Source organism: Bombus flavifrons, chromosome 5, assembly GCF_040668555.2.
Source record: "Bombus flavifrons isolate JBK064 chromosome 5, iyBomFlav1_principal, whole genome shotgun sequence".
Taxonomy (NCBI): Eukaryota; Metazoa; Arthropoda; class Insecta; order Hymenoptera; family Apidae; genus Bombus; species Bombus flavifrons.
The window spans coordinates 17,049,806-17,074,989 of record NC_138446.1 but is presented as its reverse complement, the minus strand read 5'-3'; the positions used below and the strand labels follow the sequence as shown (position 1 = coordinate 17,074,989).

The 25,184-nt window shown below is 42.5% G+C and overlaps 3 protein-coding genes across 9 annotated transcripts in view; 1 reads left to right on the top strand and 2 right to left on the bottom strand.

The window, feature by feature from the left end:
* The first annotated feature begins 8,542 nt into the window (after positions 1–8,542).
* Positions 8,543–13,597, top strand: LOC138180070 (nose resistant to fluoxetine protein 6). Its single transcript, XM_069113512.1, has 13 exons — positions 8,543–9,249; positions 9,801–10,045; positions 10,303–10,496; positions 11,253–11,377; positions 11,485–11,727; positions 11,839–12,046; positions 12,126–12,291; positions 12,383–12,462; positions 12,546–12,641; positions 12,735–12,864; positions 12,950–13,124; positions 13,208–13,350; positions 13,431–13,597. Exons 1-13 carry the CDS (start codon positions 9,021–9,023, stop codon positions 13,554–13,556), a joined length of 2,160 nt encoding a protein of 719 aa, XP_068969613.1. The 5' UTR covers positions 8,543–9,020; the 3' UTR covers positions 13,557–13,597.
* Positions 13,598–13,754: 157 nt separating this feature from the next.
* mtm (phosphatidylinositol-3-phosphate phosphatase) lies at positions 13,755–18,186 on the bottom strand. Of its 6 annotated transcripts, none has more exons than XM_069113513.1 (11): positions 17,222–18,186; positions 16,860–16,995; positions 16,533–16,748; positions 16,338–16,445; positions 15,622–16,074; positions 15,111–15,558; positions 14,853–15,028; positions 14,679–14,786; positions 14,410–14,594; positions 14,129–14,333; positions 13,755–14,045 (listed from the first exon to the last, which is right to left on the bottom strand). In XM_069113513.1, exons 3-11 carry the CDS (start codon positions 16,656–16,658, stop codon positions 13,893–13,895), a joined length of 1,962 nt encoding a protein of 653 aa, XP_068969614.1. In that variant the 5' UTR covers positions 16,659–16,748; positions 16,860–16,995; positions 17,222–18,186; the 3' UTR covers positions 13,755–13,892. The 6 variants fall into 6 exon arrangements, with proteins under 6 accessions (XP_068969614.1, XP_068969615.1, XP_068969619.1 ...); XM_069113514.1 differs by having other exon boundaries at positions 16,864–16,995; XM_069113518.1 differs by lacking the exon at positions 16,338–16,445.
* A 143-nt stretch (positions 18,187–18,329) lies between these two features.
* Positions 18,330–25,184, bottom strand: part of tow (target of wingless) — a 34,696-nt gene continuing 27,841 nt past the window's right edge. For both annotated transcript variants that reach the window (XM_069113521.1, XM_069113522.1), the window contains 3 exons: positions 21,138–21,309; positions 20,835–20,892; positions 18,330–20,245 (listed from right to left, as the gene is read on the bottom strand). In XM_069113521.1, coding sequence (XP_068969622.1) covers positions 19,559–20,245; positions 20,835–20,892; positions 21,138–21,309 — 917 coding nt within the window. In that variant the 3' untranslated portion in view covers positions 18,330–19,558. The remainder of the gene's footprint in view (positions 20,246–20,834; positions 20,893–21,137; positions 21,310–25,184) is intronic.

Genomic DNA, 25,184 nt, shown 5'->3' with positions numbered 1-25,184 from the left:
CGCCACGACGCTTCGTTCTATCCGCGCAAATCCCTTCGCGGTTCTGCCTGTCCGCGTTCTTCTTCTTTCGCGTCGTGGATCTTCTTTTAATTTATTCCGGTCGACCGAGTCCGGACACGCGAGCGAAACGAGCGTGTTATCGTTCACCTCGAAGTCCATGGTCCAACCATCGAGCGGTTCGTTCGATGGCTCGTGTCCCAATCGCGAAATACGCGTCGAACACCAAGGTATGTCGAGGTCTAAATCGGGCCGAGAACGTCGCGGGGGTACGTGATTTCACCGGCCGATTTCGCGCTGTTACGTTCTGCCCTGCGAAGAAAAGGAGTCCTTCGAATTCGAATAACCAGTTTTCGTAGGAACGCGCGTTTCTAACGCGTTTTGTTAGCCCGATCCGGTCTTTTGAAACGCGACAGGCATCACGCCGCTCTTTATGCTTCCGAAGTCCGGTGGAAATTCTCGAGACTCTCCGCAGAGTTCGAGGTAAAAGGCGCGCGTCTCTCTCGCACGTATACCGGACGACGCGATCGACGACGATGGTCGCCGCCACACGCGGTAAAAAATTGTTGTTGCGTTCCTTCCTTCCTTCCTTCCTTCCTTTCTTTATTCTCCTATTACCTTGAACCGTTCGGCCTTATTCTCGTTTAAGCGTCGTTTTCCTCCTTTTTCCATGCAGGAGTCGCGCAAAAAACACCCGGCAGATATTAACGTTGTGATAATTTCTAATATCGTAACGATTACTCGCGTCGAGTCGCCTCTGTATTACGAATTATATTACACGAACGAGTACTACTCTTTTGACGTTAGAAGCTGACTTTTAGAACGCCGCGGATAACGCGGCTCTCCGGCGGCCTGTAACGTCCGTTTCTCTCTTTTTTTTTTTCTTTTTTTTTTTGTTTCTTATTTATGATTGTTGACGTTTTGTCTGATTCTTACTTTGTGAGATGGATGCGAAACTATCATGTGCTGATAATAATACATTGAAAATCAGAAGGTATCTGTGTTGTTTTATCCCAAGCCACTTTCTCTGTCATCGTTCGCGCGTCATGGTTTTCCATAGTTACGGGATGCACCGTTTTCCCAATAGGCTAACTTTTTCACCGACGATATCGCGACCAACGGAGCGAACAAATCCGCCCGAGGCTTCGGCCGTATACGCGTACGAACAACGCGTGTCGTTAGATACGGTTTCATCGGATCGACCGGTAGACTCGTAAATGGCGAGATTCGAAAGATCCAAGACGATGGTACGAAGATTTGACGATTTTTCAAACGTCGAAGACGTGGCGCGTTTATCGATTACAGATTACAGGCTCGTTAATCTTTGACTAAAAATCTGGACAACGCGACGCGTCCAGTCTGTTCTCGTCGGTCGGACAACGTTTTTTTTTTTTCCTATTTAGTTGTTTACATTCACGATTTGTCCGATTTGGACATTTGGTAGAATTTTTTGGCTGTTTGATTATCAGGCGAGTGGCTACCCCCAGCGGGATACCATCTTCGTGTTTGTTAGGTTATATCCTTTGTGGGTCGGACAACGTTACACGGAAAGACGCGACGAAAGCGACACGTTCCGTTGCTCGAGGTTCAAGGTAACTTCGAGCGAATCGCACGCGTATTTCGGCTTCCATGTTTTCCTTAGGAAATTTGGACGAAACAAGGCGGCGATAAAACGAAAAGAAGAGAGGAATAAATGGAGCGAAATTTCACGCCGGTGTCGTTGTCGCGGATTATCAATGAACGTATCGAGGAAAAATCGATGCACGCGAACCAGGAAGAGGAAACGGCTTACTTTCTCCGCCGTGGACAGATCCACGGCTCTGACTTAACATCCGTTCGTACATACCGGCGCTCGTTTTACTCCGAGCGTTATGCGAACGCTTTCACAACGTAACTCGCTTCTGTTACGTCTAAATGAAAACAAACGTGGATCCGTACCACCGAACGTAATAGGATGCGACACGAAGAAACAACTGGCTCTATTCGTGAAAGGCTTGCTCGTCCATCTTTTCTCGCATTTTAGATCCAACCAATCCACGTTTTCTTACGGATTTATCTACTTTCTACGCCACGTCGTAATTCTTTCGTCTCTCCGATCCTATACTACGACGTCCGATTTTCGATATATTCTTCGTAATCCGCTTCCGATCTTGTTACCTCGCTGTCGTACGTCGACGACGTATCTCCAGGGACGAATCGCGGAGGAAGATATGAAAAACGAAAGGAAAAACAAATACGTCGACTGCATCGTTGGCTCTTGCAACCATGCTGTTGCCAGAACGTGTTTCGTAATAATTTGAATTACTGATTTCAAGTTGCATATATCGATGATTTATAACCAATTTTTTTGCACCAGTCGTCGTTAACTCTTTTCATTCGTGCGCACAAAAAAAGGATATATAAATATATATATATATATTTATATATTAAGTGATAATTACGATTTTATTTTGATATCGTTAAAAATGCGAAGCTACGAACGATAAAGGTTGTTTATTTTACAGCGTAATTCTCGTTTGACTCGCCCGTTTTTGCTTATCGATAACGAATTTAATTTGTCCTCTGCCCCACGTCGCTGCGTATCACCGTACGAATGTTTGAAACGTTATTACTTTGCTGCCAAAGAGGCTACATCTTTCCTCGAAGGGTGAGCATCTCGCGTGACCGAGAACTAAAGAAAAACGCGAGAGGATTTTCCAACCACCGTACTGAAAGATACGTCGGTCGCTAAGGCGTTCTGCGATAGCGTGTAAATAAAAATTAGGTTAGGAAGCAATCGTCCTTTGCGAGCGACATTTTTTCGTACACCAAACTGAAACGCGAAATTGTCGTTTTTATCGCGCGTTACGAATATTGTGCAACTGCTGTTATGAGTATTAATAATGACGTCACGCATTCCTCAAAAAACCCGCGACTTCTCCTTTACACCATTCCGATCACTGTCCCGAGTACTCGTTACCTTTGTAGAAACGTCGCGAACGCGGCATCGATTTCTATCGTTCGTTCGTCGTCGCGAAACATCACTGAACTCGGCCTGAATTCGCGATACAAAATTCTAGTTTCCGAGATTTATCAGTTTTCGAGATATCGATAAAAAACCGTCTGTACGGATCTTTGCCTGTACGACTGTACTCGCTGTATGGTGGTCGACCGTCGAGCAGCGACCATGACGCAACGCCGATATCGGTTTCCATATCTATAGGGTGTCCCACTCGACGTATTCGACTACTTTTTCCTAAACGCGTAACCGGCGATCGATCGGTATTAGCTTTCGATCAGGATCGGGTCAATGGCGCGATACTAATCCGGCTGCCGCACCGCGAGACGTTTAATCGTTTAATCGCTTCAAACAACAACGAAATAGAACGTAAAGAGTCCTTTGTCGAAAGTGACGAAAGTCGCAACGATCCATTTTGCGTCTCCGACGTTCGATCTCCGTAGAGATTCGTAGACATCGTCGAGCTGTTGAACGGTCAACGACGACGATGACGACGACGACGACGACGATCGTATCGGTAACGCGTGTACGACGGGAACTCGATGTACGGTACCGAAAGCTGCGTATTAACATCTCGCGGATGGATAAATACGGCGAGATAAAAGAGATAAAATCTTATATTCCAGGCGTTCCTCTGTAACTTTATCGAAACATTTTCCTCTCTTTCTACGCTCCGACCGACAGAGGCTACTTGTATCGAATACGACTGGTAATCGATACATTTGCGATAAATAAGCGCAAGCGACGCGATTGTTGGAAAAATCCCATTCGGCGTGCGAATCGATCTATCGTTGCCGGGAGAAAGAGGGGAACGTGAACGAATTTTGAGTGTAACGTCCTCTCGTATCGCTTCTGTACGCGCTGTGTAACGCTCTCAGCGTTACTTCCAATTTTTCCAGTTACTTGGAATAAAATTACGTTTTATCTGGATACGAAGGGGAAATACGAAATTGTAACGTTACGCGATAACGAAAAATAAATGTTCGTTTGCCGAGAAACGCTGACACTCGACGTTTCCAGATTTTTTTCTTTTTTTCTTTTTTCGTGTACTCTTCGTACGTACGTCTCGAGAATCGCCGATAACGGTCAATAACGCAAAATAAATAGTTTCGTTGTTCGAGTAAATGCTAAAGTAATGGCGATAGTATTTAAAATTTACGTTTGTTTGCGTAGCGTAGTTGCATCACGAACGGAAATGCAAATGGGTGATTTTTTTTACAACAACCTTCCAACGTTCGTCACATCGTTAATACAAATTAAAATTGATTAATTCCATTTCTCTTAATCCGTACGGCGAAAAAAACGCTCTGTTTTTGCAACACCGCCGTCGACTATATTCCCAATATGGAACATGGCGACAGCTGAAAAGTTAAAGTCAAAGTCTAAACGTCGGTCGAGTTTTCACGTGACCGCCACTTTTTTAACACGATCTATCGAAATTGTATCCGGAAGTTTGCCAAGATCGGTTACGTATTATCGTACGTTATCGTATCAGCGTACGTATCGGCAACGGAAACATTGCCAATAGTTTTCACCAATTTGCCAGTACGATTATTTAATTTTTTGACACACCTGGTATACGGTATACGTGGCGGCCTACGATTAAAGCGACCCTGCGTTCCTTTCTTTTACGACATAATTTTGCGACATAATTTCAGGCAATTGGCCCAAAGTTTAAGAGGCCGTTGCATCTCGATTTAATCACCGTCGCTGTTCGAACGTCCGTGGAAATTTCATTGCGAATATTCTTCGGCAAAAGGAGACGGCAAATTTTGCAAGCAGAATGTTCTTGCACGAAGCGGACGTGTAATCGTGGAGCGTCGGAATCCAAAAACATTGGAAACGATTTATCGCGTGCCACTCTCCTAACAAAAACTCGATACGTACATGCATACCACCGCGCAACTCCGAATCGCTAACGATACGAGGTTGCATCGTAAGTTTGTTTCGACGTTGATGTTCCGATGACGAGCATTTTTATACACAAAACGAACGAAAGCGAGTAAATCGGAGTTGGAAGTGGACGTCGTCGAAGCTCGCGTATAAAAAACACCGCGAACGATCTATGGTTATCGGAAGAGGTCGCGGATAAACGATCTATCTATAGTTCGCTCGTGGCCAAAATTAAGAGAGAAAAGAATAGAACGGCGCGATTATCGCGTAAACGGTTTGCACAATGCGGTATTACAAAGACGCGTTACTTACTGAAACTACCACGCACGTACCCTGCTGGTACGTAGCCAGTACCGGTTCGTGTAATTCATAGATTTGCGTGGCAGACGCGGAGAGGTCGAAAAGTCGATTCGTAACTGCCGATTGGACATACGCGTGCAAGAAATTCTAAGCATCGGCGGGATCGAACGACACGCGTCTGTCGTTGCTTGAAATTGCGAGAAAGAGAAAAGCGAGGAGCGCGGAGAGACGCGGATAACCTTTTGTGCGAAAGAACGAGAAGCAGAAGGACAGCTTGGAAAAAAGGGTTACGTTGTGCTCCGGGCTATAATCACGCCGCGTCGGCTCTCGGACGACGGACGCGATAACGAAAGAATTTCTGCTACTTCGATAATGTCCCGCCGCGTAATATTTCTATACGAAATCTAAAATCGACCGTTTGCACGATGGCTCGATCGACGATCGGCTGTGAACGAGTTACAAACGCGTACGTTCGCTAAACTTTTTCCTCCTGTGACGCACATAAATTAATTTATGTTAAACGTGTTTGCGGCACATCGAACGATACATCGTGCTCACTTCGAACACGAGGTTCGCGTTGCACGGCTATTGTGGTTTTTGCTCGACGAATTAAGGGAAAAGAGGTCGACACGTCGGTTCGCGATCGCTTCGAGCTGTCTCGAGGTTTCAAGGTGCAACGAAAAACGTTTCGCTGCAACCGTACATGGGCCAAAGAAGCGAGACGCTGCGCGTTCTGTTATGCTCGATCGAACGTCGATCAGCCTCGTCGCGAAATCGCCGACCAACGAAACGTTCGTCCGCCTTTACCGCGTGTTATCGTTCTCGCCTCTTCTACCTGTTAGGAAAAACGCGCGCTATGCGTCGATCGTTATTCCTTGTTATTATTAAATCGATCATACGCAAAGCGAGATGTTTTTCTGCCGATATTCCACGAATAACTTGCGAAAGCGCGATTCGTGGCTAACTTACTCGTATCCTTGACATTATTCGTTCCTCTCCTCGAGAAAAGGTGTAGCTACGTTAGGTGGATTTGGCTGGCGGATCGGGTCTCTATACTCCAAATGGTCAGGACCATTACATAAACTTTCGTGTTTTCACGAAGACGGCAAAAGGGAGTGGCCGTTCGAAGGAAAACGAAACTCGCCAACAATCCGTGTCATCGCGGATGGATTGCGTTCGAGATACAAAAACGGATAATTAAGATCGCGTTGTCGTGTGCGACGATGTTTCAACCTCGCGTTCGACACAGAAGCGACGAACGTTACTTTTTTTTTTTTTTACGTTAATGATTCGTAAGAAAAAATCGTATGAAACGAGCGTCGGTGAGGCGGAAACGTGACATTTGCGTCGTCGCGTCGATTCACGTCGATTCACGCTTCTTCCGAACCGATAGAAGCTTCTCTATCGCGTCCCAGCAACGCGCAACTACGTCAACGATGTCCCGGACAAGGTTGATCTTTTTTCCAGTTACGTCGACGACGCTTCCAACGACCCATCGCGATCGTTAATTTTTAAGAATTTTGCGGTTTGACAGGTTTCCTGTTTTTCGATTCGGCCGTTATTCCCGTCAATTTATAATCTCCTTTATTTTCGCTTATTTTTACAGCGATTTATAGCCCACGTTCTTTTATATCCTTTCGTTATTTTCGTCTTATTACATTGTTTCTCTTCTTCGTTATATATATTTTTTTTTAATTTGGCCAAATTTACAGAAACTGTTGTTCTTTCGAGGAGCAACTTTTCAACAAGTTTGTACTCGTTTTACGTGGAATCGAAAGCGAAAGCGCCTCTATCTAGCGGATCGATCGCCACTCGTAGAAATCGCAAGAATTCGTTCGGTCGAAATAATACGAAAAATAGCAAACGAAAGTGAAAAGGCGAACAATTCGGTGAAGAATCGGACGAATCGTCGAGTTTCCATGACCAGGTCGTGCTACGTTCGAAACGAACATATATCGTGCAAAGAAGATGTACGCAATTTGCTCGTATTCGTCGATCTGTTCGGTTAAGAAATAATTTTACGCCAACGGTTACGATAACTAAACGCTCGGAATTAGCGTTCTCGTCCAAAAAATAAATCGTATTAGATAGAAATATTTTACACGTACGAGCGTCGATTATGTAACAGACACGGAAACGGAGACAAGACAGCCAAGTATTATTTTCATAATATATGCGTCGTTGATCGTAAATTCGAGGCGTACGAAAAATGTCAGAGACTGATATTTTTCGCTGGAGGAGCAGGAGCAGGAGCAGGAGTAGGAGGAGGAGGAGGAGGATGAGGAGGAGGAGGAGGAGGACGGGAGAAAAAGAGGAAAAGTCGACTGGACTTTCAAAGTCGAATTTCAACGAAACCTCTCGGAGCGATGTTTGTCGAAAACGGAGAGGACGACGAGGAATTTGAAAGATCTTAAACGCGCACTCGACGCTCCGAAGACAATACACGATCTTGTTAATCAAACAAAAGTCATCGTGCGCGAGTAATTTTTTTCATGCCTGTTTCAACATTCAGCTTGGAACGAGCGAGCGCAAACGCGAGGAACGATCGTGTCCGCTAAGGACGATGGCTGTTCCCTATCGGATTCGGATAGATTTGCAGGCGCGTGCTACGTGACGGCGAAATTCGACGAAGTAACGAGCCGGCCGAGACTTTACCTAATCGCGCCAATAAAATAAGAATGCTAATTGCGCGCAACCGGCGAACGTAAAATCTCGTGGAAGGAGCGTTAAACGCGCGCCCGAGACCGAGAGTGAAAGTTTTTGAAAGAAAACGAACCGCGATGGGCAGGGCGCGGGACAGGGAAAAGAAAACGAAGAAGCTTGCTCGTCCGATTCGGAGATTCTATCGCGGTTACGCTTACCTGTATCCGTTCGACGAAGCGACATAAACCGAAAAGCAGAGCAACCGCGTATCGCGCGATGCTCGCAACTCGCGTAGGCGACCCGATGGTATTAGAAAACCAGTCGTACTACGTATCTACCGAGGTTTTGACTCCTTTTTCGTGGAGTCGCGTACTCGCCGATTCGCCGTCTCGATTCGTCGTACCGCCGACGGAGTTGTCAGTGACGAACGAGCTCGTCGACCGTCTCCGACGACGCGTTGTACAGCGAACAGGTATTTTAACGAATTAGAGGCGACTAAACGAAGAAGGAGGTGCGGCGTGGCGTCGGCGAGCTCGTATAAGTCGAGCGGAGAATTTTTAAATAAATCGACCGATTTTGAAAATGACGAAAATGAGGAAAACGTTCGTGCGAATTCGCACCGGATCCGTGATCCTGAGGAAGCACGAGGCGAGGAGAGGAAAACAACGCGGTGTACCGATAAAGGCGAAAAGACGAAAAATATGGCAGGTAGATGGAATATTTGCAACGACGATTTATCGGTACGTCCTAGGGATAATAGCTGGTGGAGACAAAACGCGTAGTAGGGTGGGGGGTGTGCTGGTGTGACTTCAAAGCCAACAACGATGACGATGCAGACCACGAGGACGGCTTGCTTTCCATTTGGATTCTGTGATTACTCCTCCTGTACGGCAGTCCTTTCCCGTTCGTCGTATCTCCATGGTCGGTGCTCTCATGCAAATAAATCGTGTGTTCCTCGCTGGAAACGCGTTGTCTCGCTGCGATCTTGTCCAACATCGTTGATTCTCTCGAGCTTCGTTCAACGAGCGAGTCGCGTACAACCCTGTCGTATCGTCGATTCGAACGTAGTATCGAGACGGCGGCAACTCGACTTTATCGCCAGGAAGAAAATAATGCTGGTTCGCGCGATCGCCGATTTTTCTCGACAGTGAATTTCGATAATCCAAGTGTACAAATTACATCGTGAAGCATGGAGCGTGGCAAAATTTCCTCGTGCTCCTTCTTCTTCTTTTCGTTATTATTAACGAGCTTTTGCGCGTGCATCCGAGCGACCGCGCAAGACCCGGTCACCATGAGGCAGGTACTTCCAGTGTACGCGATTATGGAGAACATCGGTCTTCTGAATTCCAGCAGATGTCGAACGGAGATAGAAGAATTTCGTAACGCGGTGGACGAACGAGTAACTTGGGGTCTGAGAGGTTAATAGAACTTTTAAGATATTTCCGTATAACAAAATCGCTATCGCTGTATATCACGTTCGCCGCTCTGTTTCGTAACACGTCGTAACACTGTTGTCGTTCGCGTGTGGAATGCGTTAACACCGCGGAAAATTCGACTCGGTAACAATAAAAACAAGGGTTGCGCAACCGCGAGAATTCTTCTCGGCATGATTACATCGAGTTACATCGCATTACGTGGCGATTGTGTCAGATGCGTAATTTTTTGTCCAGCCAACCCCCGATCCCGAGACTTTCTTCGCGCGTTGCACAAGAAACTAGTTTCTTAGGTCGGAGCGCGTAAAAGCGGCGATCGTGATCGCTCTTGTTCCCCTTTTCCCCGTCCGATCAGATGCAACTGGCTGCGTTTAAACGCGAAACGTCAAACTATGCGCTTCATTTTACCGCCGTTTCCCGTTCTTATCGCACGCAATTGTATCGCAATTGTATTACAATTGTATCGCAATTGTATCGCAATTGTATCGCAATTGTAGCACGAGCTGGCCCGATTATCGTATCATGTATTTTTCAAGTGATGGACACCAGTGGCGTGCCACCCAGCGGATTTCTCCATGGGGATAATTTTTGGTTAGGAGATGAAAGAAGTTGCTATATACTCTCAGAAAATACCACGCTACCTCTCTCGGAGAAAACACGAAAGAACAATTCGATATACCGGAATCCGAACGAGGAGTTTCCACCTTTTCAGCTTCGTTTCTTTGTTGGACGTATGTGGCACAATAGCACCGTGCAATATCATGTAGAAACAGAAAAGGAAGTAAGCACGTGGATATTTTACAGTTTGTATCTATCTATAGCTCGAATCTATAGCTGGAATCTGCAGCTGCGACGATTCGAGTGCGCGCAACGCGCGTTGCCGTACTGGCGATCGGCGCGTAGTAGCCCGTTTACACGGCCGATCCACCATTTGCCCCGTTAAAATAATCCACCGGACATAATACGAGCTTTTGTCGTCGTAACGGGCTATCGCGCGTTTCACGCATTTCACAGATTTCAGAGATTACGCTTTTTTAGAACATGATCACGCTTGGACTTTGTTTGCCGGCATCCTGCAGCAAACGCGATGTAGCCACGATGCTGGATAAAGTGTTCCGTGATGAAACTCTTTTGATCGGGAAACTTTTTTCCATTGGCTTCAAATTGATCGAAGTGAACGATTTGGTGAACGATCGTCAATGGCTGCTCTCTGCGAAGATCATCTCCATCATGTATGTAAATTTCAAACGTACAACGAACGCCTAACTAACGCGATGGAAAATGTTTCGGACAAAGGTTGAACGCTTTCCAGGTAGAACGTAATTTCACGCGGTTAACGTTTTTCGTAGAAGAACGCGTAGAGGACGGACGAAGGTGCAATTTCTTCTTTCAAGTAGAACCGCCTGTGTATTATTTCGCGCGTATCGACTCTTTCAAACGCTGCGCGTCCACGATCGTCGAGGTAAAAATATTCAAAGGATTCGTCGTGTATTTTTCGTTGAAGAGTAATCGATTAAAAAGTTTTCGACACGCCAAAGTCGGAAATATCTTCGGGATTGCCGACTGTTGTCGATATCGAGTGCCAATGTTTTTTTACGCAGAATGTTCTAAAGAGTCGATACGTGATAATAGCTATACCAATCGCTTAAAAAACAAAAGCTGTTTTCTTCTTTCTATAGGAAACTCGACGAATGCTCTCTGATATTTCCAATATTTACGTCGTGTATCTTACATTCGACGAATCGTCGGTTCGTTTAACATCGTACGTTGATGCTTTTTCGCGTAGAAATTTGTTCGTTAGGAAAAGGACTAGCCACGTCGAATTGCGTTTTCCTCTGGAACCGTTCAACCTTTCCTTTCAAACGTTTTTCCTTCGAATCGTTACTTGCGCGGCGATTCGAGCGATCCCAGTCACACGCACTGCCCGGTATATCGCGATCGAACGTTCCATGAAATATCGACTAGAAACTTTAAAACTTTGATTACAGGGGATTTTTGCTATTGTTAATTGCTCTCGCGATAGGAGCCACGCTATACGATTTGTTCGTATACCGACGGGTAAAAGAACACAGGAAAAAAGAATTTCTTACCTTTGAAAATAACAATACGAACGGTAAGCGACACGCGTATCGACGCTTCGTATTATTTAACGCATAATCAATAATAAAAACAAAACGCTCGAGTAACGAATTTACGCAACGTACGATTAACTGCGAACAGAATTGAAGAGCGAAACAGAAGAGAAATGCGATACCGATCACGAAGAACCGGTACTGTCGGAGTCGAGGCAGCAGAATCGTACCTTCCAGTATCTTCTCTGTTTTTCGATTTCTTCCAATATGCAGCAAATATTTCAACGCGAAAAGAGCGAAGATAATACGCGTATGTTCCACGGCCTGAAATTCTTGGGAATGGTATGGATTATTACGGCGCACTGCGTCTTCTACTCGCTTCACACTATAAGTAAGAAATGAATTTTAATCGATTTTAATTTCGCTGATCCGATCCGATTCGATTTCCGATCTTTCTTACCTTTTCTTTCTTTCTTTTTGACGAAACGAATCGCGTACACAGGTAACAAAATCGTCGTCTATACGATAACCGATACCGTACCCGCGCAAATCCTAAGCAACGCGACGTATTCGGTGGACACGTATTTCTTTATCAGCGGGTTCCTGTTAACGTATATATTTCTGAAGCAACGAGAAAAAGACAAGAGGATTCCGCCTATAGCAGCAAGGGCGAGCCAACTGATTAGAATGCTCGTGAAACGATATATCAGGTATGGTATAGTATTATAGACGCGCATCTAGTTCGATCGATCGGATTTCAACGATAACGAAATAAACGTTACTTCGAAGGATTACGCCTGCATATTTCATCGTTATATTGATCGTGATACTGAATTTTTCCTGGCATGATCGTGTCTCGTTGGTTCTTCCTATCGAGCAACCGAGTTCCAAATGCTCGAAACATTGGTGGACCAATATACTCTACATCAACAACTTCTACAGTTGGGACGAGTTAGTACGTGTGATTATACTCGTTAATTTACTAGATGATAAACGTCGTTTGCGTTACTAGAAAAGAATCATTTCAGAAAAAGTAATACTTTCAGTGCCTGACCTGGAGTTGGTACCTACCCAACGATATGCAGTTCTTCATATTTGGCAGTATTCTCCTAATGTTATCCGTCACGTGAGCTTATAATTTGCTTTTTCTAATCGTTTGTCTAATCTAGTTTTATCCGATCGATAAATTTAATCGAACGTTATTTTCAGACATTACAATATCGCCCTGGGAATAGGCGGTGTTACGCTGCTTTCGTCCATAGGAGCAACCCTTTACATGGCGTACACTCTCGATTACCAACCTGCGTAAGCAGAAAAATAATACAAAATGTTTCCAACTTTTTCTATCATAGGGAATGCATAGAACACGTACATTATACGTATATATACTTTTCCTAGATTGGACGAACAATATAGGACGTTGACGTACCTTTATTTACGGCCGTGGGTCAGAATACCGCCGTATCTCATAGGAATGATCACGTGCCAACTTCTTTCAAAGTGGAATTACCAACTAGATTTATCAAAAGTAACGTATCCCGTTTCTACCAGTTTCTTCGTTATACGTACATTTCCGCGCATCGTTAAACAACACGATCGAATCTATGTTTCAGAGAAGCTTGATCATTGGTTCCACGTTGGCTATTTTATGCAATTCTGTGATTCTATTCGGCACAGCGATCAAAGACATGCCATTGAGCATATCCGTCCTTTATATAGGCTTGAGTAGAACATGCTGGGCCATGGGCATTGCCTGGCTCATAGTTACGTGCGCGACGAATCACGCCGGTAAATCGACATTTCTTTAAATCGTCTTCTCTTTCGTGAAATTACTACTAGTTTCTATCGCAATATTTTTTTTACGCTTGCAGGTATGGTGAGGAAATTCTTATCGCTAAATTTTTTCGTTCCTTTGAGTAGATTAACCTACTGTGCCTATCTCATAAATCCTATTCTTATACTTTCGATAAATTCGATACGTGTTTATCCCTTTATCGCTGATGAAATCATGATTGTAAGTATGATCGAATAATTACGTTCGAACAATTCCCGCGTAATTTTAATATGACTTAATAACGTTTTCTTCTCTTTCAGGGTGCTTTGTCCTTTACAATGATTATTTGTACTTTTATCCTTTCGATTCTGATATCCGCAGTAGGAGAAGTGCCGTTTATATTGCTCCTTCGATTACACAATAATCCACAAGGAAGAAAGAAATGAGTGTACACTAATAAATATCTCCGAGTCCTTTAATCAATAAACTAATGGAACGAAGTCACACACATACACACACATACACACACACGAAACTTCTAAACATTCCGCTTTATTACGATGTCGTCCCGGTTCGATGCAATAATTCGTAACTTTATTTACTATTTCGTAACGCCTGGGAAGGAGAATTAATTTATAGAATCATTTGCGCAAAAGTTGTAAACGTTCTTCTTTATCAACGGGCATTTTGTACATAGCGATATGATTCGAGCGAAAAGAGCAAGCTCATATACAAATAACTACAGATCACTGAAAAATTGAGAAAGAATCTTTTTTGCCGTGCTATGAGTGAACCGGCGAATGTATCCTAGGTGGTGCCGGCGACGTCATTGAACGATTTGCTCGACTAGCCTGTTCGCGACGACCTTCCTCGAGTTGCTTTTCCAGTTGTTCCTTCAACACTAGTAGTTCTCTTGTTCGTTGATAAACAGGATCCTTCGAGAACACGGTGAAAAGAACGCGTAACCGATGATTTAAGTTCACCTATGGAAATTAAATCGCTAGGACGTTTTACATACCTGCTGTCGCATACTGGGATTCCATCTACAATACAGACTTTTCCACGGCTTGATATACCTCATACTAGCGATTGGCATTAGAACGAGCTGGTAATTAGGAGCAGCCCAGTACAAAGGATTTTGATACAAGGATAACTGACTATTCGTATACGACCATAACGAGACAGTTTTTTGTTTCACTTGTTCGTGAACTCGTTCGCGTTCGCTGTAGACGTATTTATAAACGGATGATTACATCACAGACACACACACAACGGCTTTACGGAAAATATTTCGCATACCTGCTAAATAAAAATGTGCCAAATCTACAAGAGTATAAATGATCGAGAATAGTGATTAGAAAGTGTTCGTTAAACTCGAATGCATTGGGAAACTGTCGACTTATTTGCCACACACAGTCCATAAACTGTAAAAATACCGGAGATCTATCCGCGTCGCTATGATGTTCGACACCATGACCGATCCTCTAAAATACATTATTAGAATTATATATCATTTTCACTTCAACGTGCATAATACCTAATTTAATTACGTATGCATCATCGCATACCTGCTGAAATTTATGACCAAAACTTAGCCATTCCTTTTCTATAAGCACTTCAAAACCTTTGATGGTTCTGTAATACGGATCTAACATTAACATGGCGAGAGCCGTGAGCTGTAAAAAGTTATAAATATTAAGAATACATTAAGTTTAAAGCGCACTTCGTTGTTTCTTAATTACCTGTGCCGTTCTATCCCAACCGTCCGAACAGTGCACTAGTACCGAAGTTTTATGATTTTCAACTTTATCTACAATTCGTAGCGCTCCCGCGAGTACATATTTTATATGCTTCAACCAAACGGTAGATTCTATTCCTGATAGCCATCTGGCCTCGTCAATCGTTGGAAAGCATAATTCTAAATGATAATCGCTAATATCGATAATAATTTCTTATTGCCAACTTAATAAAATTATTAGCGACTGAAATTATATATCTACCTTTTAGTTTTCTCAGGCTCTCTCTCATTACATGTATATTGTGAATATCAAGAAATACCAGCTCTGCATTTTGATAAGCGTCCTCACTCTCGTAACCACCACCTTTAGCTTTGTTCGCAACTGCGTTAGGCATTGGTCTAGCGTCCATAATAAAAAGTTTGTGACTTTGCGCATTGGCATCCATTATTAGCTGAACGTATCGTTCGTCCTCGCGACTACGCTTGCCACCAACGCCTACTAACGGTTGAGCGCAACGAGTTATCGTTGCCTGACTCTCTGGGTGGATCCACGATAATACCGGCAGCCTTCCTCTACTTCGAAAGGCTGCCGATGCTTGTAAATCTTCATCGGTTGCTGCCGCAGGTACTGCCCATACGACTGGATAACTATCGCATATCGAATACGTATCGTTGATTTTCGATATCTTCCACATATCGTTGTTTACACCCTGAAAATAATCGTGACGTCAATACGTCTTCTGATTATTAATTAATGTTACGACAATTTTTACCATTCGTTTTAATTCGGCTATAGGCTCGTAAACATTCCATCCATTTTCAGGAAACGTCTCGGAATATTCGAACGCGAAAAGAGGTAATTTATGAGATAGAGGAAATGAATACTGTTGAAGTTTCTCAAAAACATCTCTCCTGGAATGATTCTCTTGCTTGTGAGCGAATCTAAGATTTCGCATGTCTTTACAGAACACTTCGATGCCATAAGAGTTTTCGCCTTTGCTAGAAGCGCCACCGACTTTCTCTATTCTACTAACAACCCCTAGTGGCACCTCGACTACGTAAGGTGTCTCGCGGTCTACACTCCGAAAATGAAGCTTGTAATTTGTAATGCTAAGAATTCCTCTGACTGGCCCTGAGTAAGGACATACGTATGTTACTTCGTGAGCAATGCCTTGTACACGCTCTCCGTTTAAAAGAGGTGGACCTGTTTCACCACCAGATAAATTCTGTAAAAGAAGAACAAATATGTTGATAGGGCAAACATTAGATAATTAAACGAACATCTGCTACTTTAGCTAGGTATTTATGTAATATATATACTGAAAAAGTAAAAGTGACGAAACAGAATTTCTCAACAAGAGATGAAACGTACCAAACGAATGAAATCAAAAACATATTGTCTGGAAAAAAAAAAACAAATTCTGATAACATGTAAATGCTCGAGAAATTAGGAAGCTACATTAACTCTAATCGTCTATATAGAACTCACTTTTACTTGATTGTCTTTTCTAGCTTCTAAAGCAGAGACAATATTATTATCTGTCGAAGTAGAGCTTGAGGAAAAACTTTTGGAATGTGATGCTTTATCCCAGCTTTCCTAGAGAAGTTCAATGCTTGCATACAGTCGGATATAATTAAGTCTAATTTAAAAACCTGTACTATTGATTAAACTAAAGTATATTACCGATTCTTGACCCATCTTAGAATTAAGAGAGCTACTCTTGCTATCTGAATTGAGGGAATCGGAGCTGGCATTTTTAGAATTGTTTTGCTCGATATTCAAAAGTTCAGCGCTACCTCTCTTCTCCATATTTCCAACTTGTACAGTTTCTTATATTTTCACATCTGGTAAAATATTCGTTACATAATTCCACCTACTACATTTTTTTTAAAATGACACCTTCAAAGATAAAGTATTAAATTTTATTATATATTTATAACGTATTAAATCGTTTGTTTAAAATTTTTGTTTACATCAACAAATTAAATAATAAATATTTAGAAAAAATACTTGCTGCGATAGTAATCAAATAATAAATCGTACAACATTTATAAGGCAAAATATAACGTACAAGGAACACTAGAGTCACACATCTTCATCCAAATCACTTAACCTCAAAATCCTGAAAACCTTATCACTCGAATCACTGTAAATATAAATTTCTCTAAACATAATTGCACAGAGATAACATTTGAATATTTACGTAGAACGTAAATTTTCAAATACAAAATAAATTCTAACACTGATGTAAACAAAATTTTCTATATTTTATGCCACACCCAGAAGGGTTATAATTCTAATTTTTATACATAACAGGATACACTGATCTCAGTATTGTTTATATATAAACAGCAATCCCCCAAAACACTAACCTCGTTCATAACGTATTCTATGAAGTATTCTATTATGTTCAATCCTTTCAGTGTAACTCGTGTTTGACAGATATACTTCACTTCACAGTTTGGAAACTGAAATATATATTTATATAGAAAAGCGCAGGACTGACGTACTTAATATAGTTCGCACTACGATCATTTTAGCGCTGATGACACAACATTATCAGCCAAGTCGTGGCCGATATTATCGACTGTGGTTAAACATGGTAAATTCTTTCTAAAACGACTGAAAGTGCGAAACAATAAAGAAAAGTAAGCTTCTTATTTTGTATTTTCCAATATCAACCCGATGTACATACTTTACGCACTATCTACTAATTACTATACTTACGAAGGTACATAAAATATATTGATTCCACACGAAATTGTTCCCGGATTAAATCGCGATCAAAAGTGCTTTCGAAAGGTACTGTTTCATTCACAAAGCCAAAAAGAGAAATTACATTACAAAGCACTCGAATGAAAATTTGAACATTTGAATTTGTTTAAATTTAAATTCAATTACAATTTAAACGCACTTCAATTTAATTCGGATATTACTTTTACGATACCTTTCCCGTACAAGACAGCCAAATTAAAATTGAAAAAGATATTACGTCAAACCATAAACTTTAGGCTACGATCGACGAAGTACATAATTAAAATTTATATGCACGCTTATTGCTTAAATTTGATATTTGTAATGGATGTTGAAATCAGATTAAAATTACATGCTGCAAAATAAATGCATCTAGATTCGTATCGTAGCATAGATATTTCAGGATAATTAAATCTTATTAGTCGGATGTGTAATCAAACTGTACGTAAACTGCTTGCCACTCCCCTTAGAGGAGTTAAAAATCGTAGATTGCATTTTATACAAGAATTTATATATCAATCAACGCATATAACTTCATCCTTCTTCCCTCTTCCTCCTTATTTTGACAATAAGTTTGTAAAGTTTTTGCGTAAGAAGCGTTCAAAGTCGCGTAATATTTAAGCGACAGCCTTGATCCGTTTAGGTGTACTTAATTAGTAAAATATATATTCTGGGTTTTCTCAAATGATATCAAAATCTTTTGAATAGGTTCTACGTTAATTGTTGGGGAAAAATTACGAATTTATTTATAAAAAAAAAAAATTGCTCAACGGAACAAAATATAGTTGTCAGTGTTCGACGGTGATGCAGCGATTTCGATTAAGTGTATTTCACAATATAGAGCATATTTGTAACATGAAATATAAAACTCTCATCATCAACTATATATATCGTTAACTTTAAACATGGTCAACATATAAATATACAATCATCACGGTAAGTTAAATGTATCCATACAATACATACAATGAATCTATACACGGTACAAGTAAGACCCTACATCTGCTGCTCTTCCCATTTTCTATATTCTGCTTTTCTCCTGTCAGCTCAGATACATACATAAATGCATACACACGTATATGCGAAGTATATATATCTCGGAATACGTTGCTAATACACAATTATACAAAACGCTATAGCGAAATTTGCGATCGCGCGTGTTATTCTTTTATATTTTTTTTTTTTTTCATTTTGTTTCTCTTTTTCCCTTATAGAAATTTACATTTACCAATGGTACGTAGACATGCTACCGATAAAAAAAAAAAAGAAACAAGATAAACGAAAATATATATATATATGTATATATATACATATAATGTACACATATATAATATACATATATATATTGTATATACATCGAAAAAGTTTCATTTACATGAATTACAAAGAACGGAGTATTGGTTCAACGGATAATGTCTCTCTCTTTCTCTCTTTCTCTCTCTCTCTCTCTCTCTCTCTCTCTCACACTCCCTCTCACAATTTTTTCCATGACATTTAGATTGCTTATTACATGTATAGTAGCATTTTGGCACTTATAGAGAAGAATTTTGTAGACTGTAGATTTTACGCGGAGACGGTGCTATATCTTGTTTGTTTTCTTCTTTAAATGGATCGCAGAATGATTTAGGCCAATACCGAAGTATTTTGCACTCGTGTTTTGTCTGTTGGGTGGTTGCTGTTTGCTGAACATCCGCCAATGGCAACGAAAAAATGTGTACGATATCTTTAGGAACATGCAGAGAAACATCCGTGGTATCTTCTCCGTCTGTTGGTCAGTCTCCAGCCTCGACGGGCTCTCTCTCCTCTACTATTCACGCGAATAAAGTCATCTTGACGAAGAACCCGAGAGATCCTCGTGGAGTCCTGCTCGTCGTTTTCTCTCTTGATTCGCAAAGTGTGTCTGTGTAGGTGTGTGTGTTGTGTCAGTCTTATCTGGTAGTGTACTGCCAGTCCGGTCACGTCATTTGGGCGGCGTTGAAGCCTCGTTTCCTCGACGTGGTGAAGTGTTGCGGGTTGCTGATCTGATATTGTTGCACGTATGGATTGTTCCTGAGGACATTACCACCAGGCGAACCGGCCGAATATTGCGAAGGTACCGTGATTATCCCGGTTTGTTGCAAATACTGTTCGCGATAGAGTGCCTGTTGTGTCACGTATTCTCCGTTCACAGGATTCTGAGCACCGTAATGAACCTTCACGGTCTTCGCGGATGTCTGATTAGCGTTGCATTCCTTATAACTATCGGGATAACGCAGACCGGTTGGAGAGGATCCAGGCGGCGTGACATTTTTTAAGCTCTGGGTCGGACTCTGGGTGATCGACTCTAACACGTGCCTCGGCATACTTGGCGATGGGCAGTGAGTATCTTGGAGACCGTCTACGCGATTCGCGTTTCTCATGTAAATAGGTGCGCTCTCCGGTCTACCACCGACTATATTCCTCATTCCTTCTCTGTCTTTAGCGCTTAGACTCTGCCGGGACGCGTTCAGCCCTGAGCCACGGTTCTTCATCGCGGACGGGGACGCGTTGTTCAGATCGGACACACTCGACCAGGTTACGCTTGCTAGTTCCCATTGACGAAGAAGATTGGACACTCGTTCGGCTCTGGCTGTTGTGTCCAGACTTTCGTCGTAGTCTGGTCCCTGAAAATATCGTTAGAAAAACATTGTAACATCGTTATCGAGTATTTTACGTATTTAAGTACGTCGCTCTCGCATAATATTATACGGGATACAATTACGCGAGAACCATATCTCAGTCTCAGTTCTAGAAATCAGGATCACGTTAGGACCATCAAGAACAATCAGTACAACAGAAAAGGAATCAAGTGAGAAGGAACGAGCATCTTCGAGGCAAACGTATGAGCATTAAATACACAGCCGATGAAATATCGGACAAATTCGTATGCCACGATCGATAAAACATTCAACGGACTGACCAACGCGGCGCACGAATTAATATTATTATTGCGACGAGGTCACCGCAAGGTCTACGAAGCCTTAAGGGAACGTTTACTCTACGTGCCCTGATTCCAATACATATGTATCGACACGATAGGAAATACACCGTGTAATTTCAGGCTGATCCTGATCGTTTTTTAAGTCGAAATTTTCATCGCGTCGTGCATTTTCTCTTTTTTTTTTTTTTTTTTTGGACGTTACATAAAAACCAGCCGACGAAAAGTATATTCGAGTATTGCGCAATGTTAGAACTCTCGAAGGAGCAACTTACATTCTCGATTTTCTCGTCAAGCATCTTGAAGAAGTCGAGTTGGCTGGTGGATATCTCTCTGTAAAGTTGAAAATGGAAAATGATTAATTCGTTTGACGCGTTAAAACACTTGATCCGGAAGAGATCAAAATTAATTGTAAGTTATTTCACGGTCATTTTAAAACGATACTTTTCTTTTTTTTTGTAGCAACAATTTAGCAAGTACACGAATAATATATTACGCGATACAGACGGAGCGACGACCAAAAGACGTTACGATCGACAGAAATTGGAGTATATACGGGTGAATCTATCGAAACGTACGCTTGTTGCAACAGAGGACCGTTCCCAGGTGCGTTCGGCTTCTTCTTGGCTTGGCTCTTGACCTCGCCAGAACCATTTTGTTCCTCGTTTCTGTTCACCTCGACCCCATTGTTATTCGTTTTGTTGTTCTTCGTGCTACCGTTACCATTTTTCTGTTCCACAGATGCAGAACCTGCAACATGCGAATCGTAAAAACGTTAAACTTCAAATTCACAAGGACCCTGAAACCTAACGAAACGTAGTATAAGTTTGAAAAATTTCGTTTACGATCGCAATTCTTATCTTCTCTAACGCAAGCAAAATTCAGAAAAAAAAGCAACGGATTATCAACTCTGTTACCATATGCTCAAAGAATCGCCGACGTAACGATAACGAAAAGTCGCCGATATAAAGTTCGTCTCGGAGTTTCTATTTTTCTTTTCCATTCCGGAGAAAATCGTAAACTCGCTCGTCAGACTGTTGACCCTACAGAACTATCAAAGCTGCCTGTTGTAACTTTCGTTTCTCTTTAGTCGTTTAACGCGTGTGGAAGGAAGCCTTTTGTCAAAATGAACAGGCTCTTATTGAAAACACTTCGACTATAATATAACTTATACATAGTATGACGTACGTTAAAAATTCTGTTTGAAACGGTAGTCGCGTCGTGTCTGCTATCTGATTCCATCGTATAGCTAGTGTCATCTGTTCGGGGCATCGCGGTAAAAGCAGGCGAGAAACTAGCTACGTATTCGATGCGAAACGATAGAGACGAGGAGAGAACTCGCCTGTTAAGCACGCGAGGGCGAAATTATCGTTCAAAGCGCGAGTTGAAGGAACCGTATCGAGCCACTTGCCGTGCCTTTTTCTACCGCGAACAAGCGCGTAAAAACGTAGAGAAAGGAAACGAAGAGAAGGAAAAGGAAATGCTAGAAAAAGCAGAAAGAGAGATGGAATGTCGCATAATAGGCCAATAATGGGGAGAAACCAGTGCCAAATGAAAACGGTACGACGCTAAAGCGAGACTATTTCTCGAACCTACGCAGAGCGGAGCGTTGAAAAAGAAACGATGTGAAACGCATATAAAAGATGCGAACGAAGTGCAAGGGTCAAGATTGCGCTCATAAACACGTTTAATCTTATCTCGAGCAGGCTTGATACTCTTAAGGGCTGTTGTCGCGATTGGGAATCGGTCCAAACGGAATATTCGATTAAAATAGACCTGGCCGTCAGTTATAAATGAACAGCTGAAAAGTAAGTGACGCGCATCAACCCGTTACGCCTCTCGGTGCGGCTTTCAGCGACACACATACGTATATGGGGAGGCAGCGCGATACATTCGCGAATTACGTTTCGATAACGAAGTGGTAACAGCTTTTCGAAGCTTGGCTGGAAAGCTTGAAAAATGGAGCGCAGTTAATTAGAAAATTGCTGCTCCAGACCGTTAGATCGTCCGACGCTTCGTTACCGCGTAATTTGTCGGAAGACAAATAGTTTGTATAATTAGAGTTCACGCAATGGGAGGCCGCGTTTAGGTAAACGAATTCAAGCGGTAGAAGTTTATTTGATCCAACGCTGACTAAAATTTCGTTCAAATAAATGGAGTCTCGTTCGATGTCTCTCTCGTTGCGAGTCTGTCGATAACTCGCTGCGAACGATGAAATTTGGTTCGCGTTAACCTTTCCGAGTAAATTAACTGGTTCCAGGCATCCCGCTCAATTAACCGCGCATTATTGTATAAACGACAGAACAGCGAGCATCGATCCGCGGAAACTTGACCTTAGAGTGCCAGTCCCGGCGTACTAAATATCTCGTGTACTCGGCATAACATACGAGTTACTCAACGCGCGTAGATAAAACAACGAAAACAAGACGAGATAAGGCTATTGGCGCCAAGGAACGAGTTCGGCGCCGATCTATCCGGTAAAAAGAGATTCTTCGTATTATTATAGCGAGCCAATTGTACGAACGCTCTCGTCGACATTGAATTCGACGATTAACGGAGGAGCGCCAAATGTCTGCTCTCCGGAATTCGATCGACCATCGATGAATCGATGCGAGTTTCGACCCGGTTTAACGGTGATCGTTATTTTGAATTGTAAAGCGAGTATCGTAAACGGAAACGGATGACGGATCGTCTCGCGAAGGCGATCGGCACGCACACGCACGCACGCTTGCACATGTGGTCCATTCATTGGCACGCGAGGCGACCAGAGACGGGGCGCGAAACAGAGCAAAAGGAGAATGAACTCGGATTACAATGAAACGCAAATAAACCCGAGACACGCAGAGAGCCACGGACGAGCAGTGGCGCTCTCTTTGCACGTGTGTAGGTCAGTAGGTGGGTCCTCGGCTGACTGCGCTCGCCGTTATCGTCGTCATCGTCAGGCTGAAAGCACGCGCCTATCGCGATTATCCGATCGTATATTCGACGGTTGTTTCGCGATACTTTGACGATACCCACGCGACGACCTTAACCATCCATCCATGTGTTCACCCGAGTACCACGTTTCACTGTTTACCCGTGATATTCTGTAAGAAAGGTGCTCACCGTGTGCGACGATGCGAACAATTATATCGAGGTACGTACAACAGCGTCAGGTTTTTTAAACGATCCGATTCTCCTGAATTATCGGAGAAGCGTGAAAGTTTTATAACGCAGAATGGTGGTCGTAGCAAGAATTATGAAAAGATTTAGAATTACCGATCAACTTCTTAACGCACGAATTTCCCTCGGTTTATTAGCGGCGGTCTAACTAGATTTTTACAATGGCACGCAGTCTAAACGGATACGCTATATATCTTCTATAAATAGATTTAGTATCTATACGAGATTTCGAAATAGTTAGAATAGAATAGACTAAATTGTAACTTATGGCCGCGTATGATCGTATTTTGCATACATAGCGTCAGCGAACACTTGAAATTAACTTGACCAGCTTAAGTAGTTTGTAAAAAATCGTGTGCATCTCCGAAATATAAAGACCTCCGCCGCTTCGAATCGTCTCGAACATCGTTTATTATTCTTTCCACAATGTATACATACACAGCGAGTCTTGAAATACGTAGAGGAAATTTTGCCAGAGGATATCGCTCGAGAGAGGTGGTTGGTTGAACCTTGACGGTTCAATGAATTTCGGCTTGTGCAGGTCCCTCGCTCCAAATATAGAAGACCGTGGTATCAGTTAATTTCGACTAACAAGTGGTCAGCGAGGAGCCGAGGTTAGCTACAAATTCGTATCCTGTTTTAAGATACCAGCGACGAGAGGAATCTATTGGACGATAGAGTGAAAATAGACGCAGCTGGGCTTGAAACGTTTTTCTCTTGCGGATTAAATGAAACTGCGTGAAACCACGGGAGTGACTCCTATCGAGAAATAGGAAACCGACGAAGGGAAAACAACGAGAGGAGGAAAACTGTCGGCCGGTTGTTTGCGATCGAACCGCCTATTACACGACTCGCGCTGCGTGCGAATTTTATTTCATTCCTCGTTGGCCGAAGCCTCGCGGCACAAAGACAAAAGAACGTCGCACGATGGAAATTGCTCCGCGTTCGAGCATCGAAATATCTTTCTAGCGAATGTTCGAGTTACATGAAACCGGACGATAAGAAATTTATGGTGGATAAATTCGAACACGTGATGAACGCGTGTACGCGTTAACCCGTCGATTTGTTGTTCGTCATTGATATTGCCATAAATCTTCGTTATACGATCGTGCTACCACATAATCCTGTTAAAGCTTTAATACCATTATCTAACCTCGTGTGATCTGTTTACATACTTGTTACGCGTGTAACGCTCATGCTTCCGAGAACCCATACAGGGAATAAGAGAATCCTAAATCTAAAAAGCGTATTTTCCAGCGACCGTAGACATCGCTGGTTACGATGCCGTGCCTCGTACGTAATTGCGGCTCGCGATGTTGGAAGCCTCGTCGAACGAACCAAGAGGCTTTTCTAGGAATGTACATAGCTCGCGATCGAATACGCGTGACGCTTCGTCGATAAGGACGTCACTTGCGACTTCGCGTTCGTCCGCACAATTATCGATCCTGCGCTGAATTCCTGCG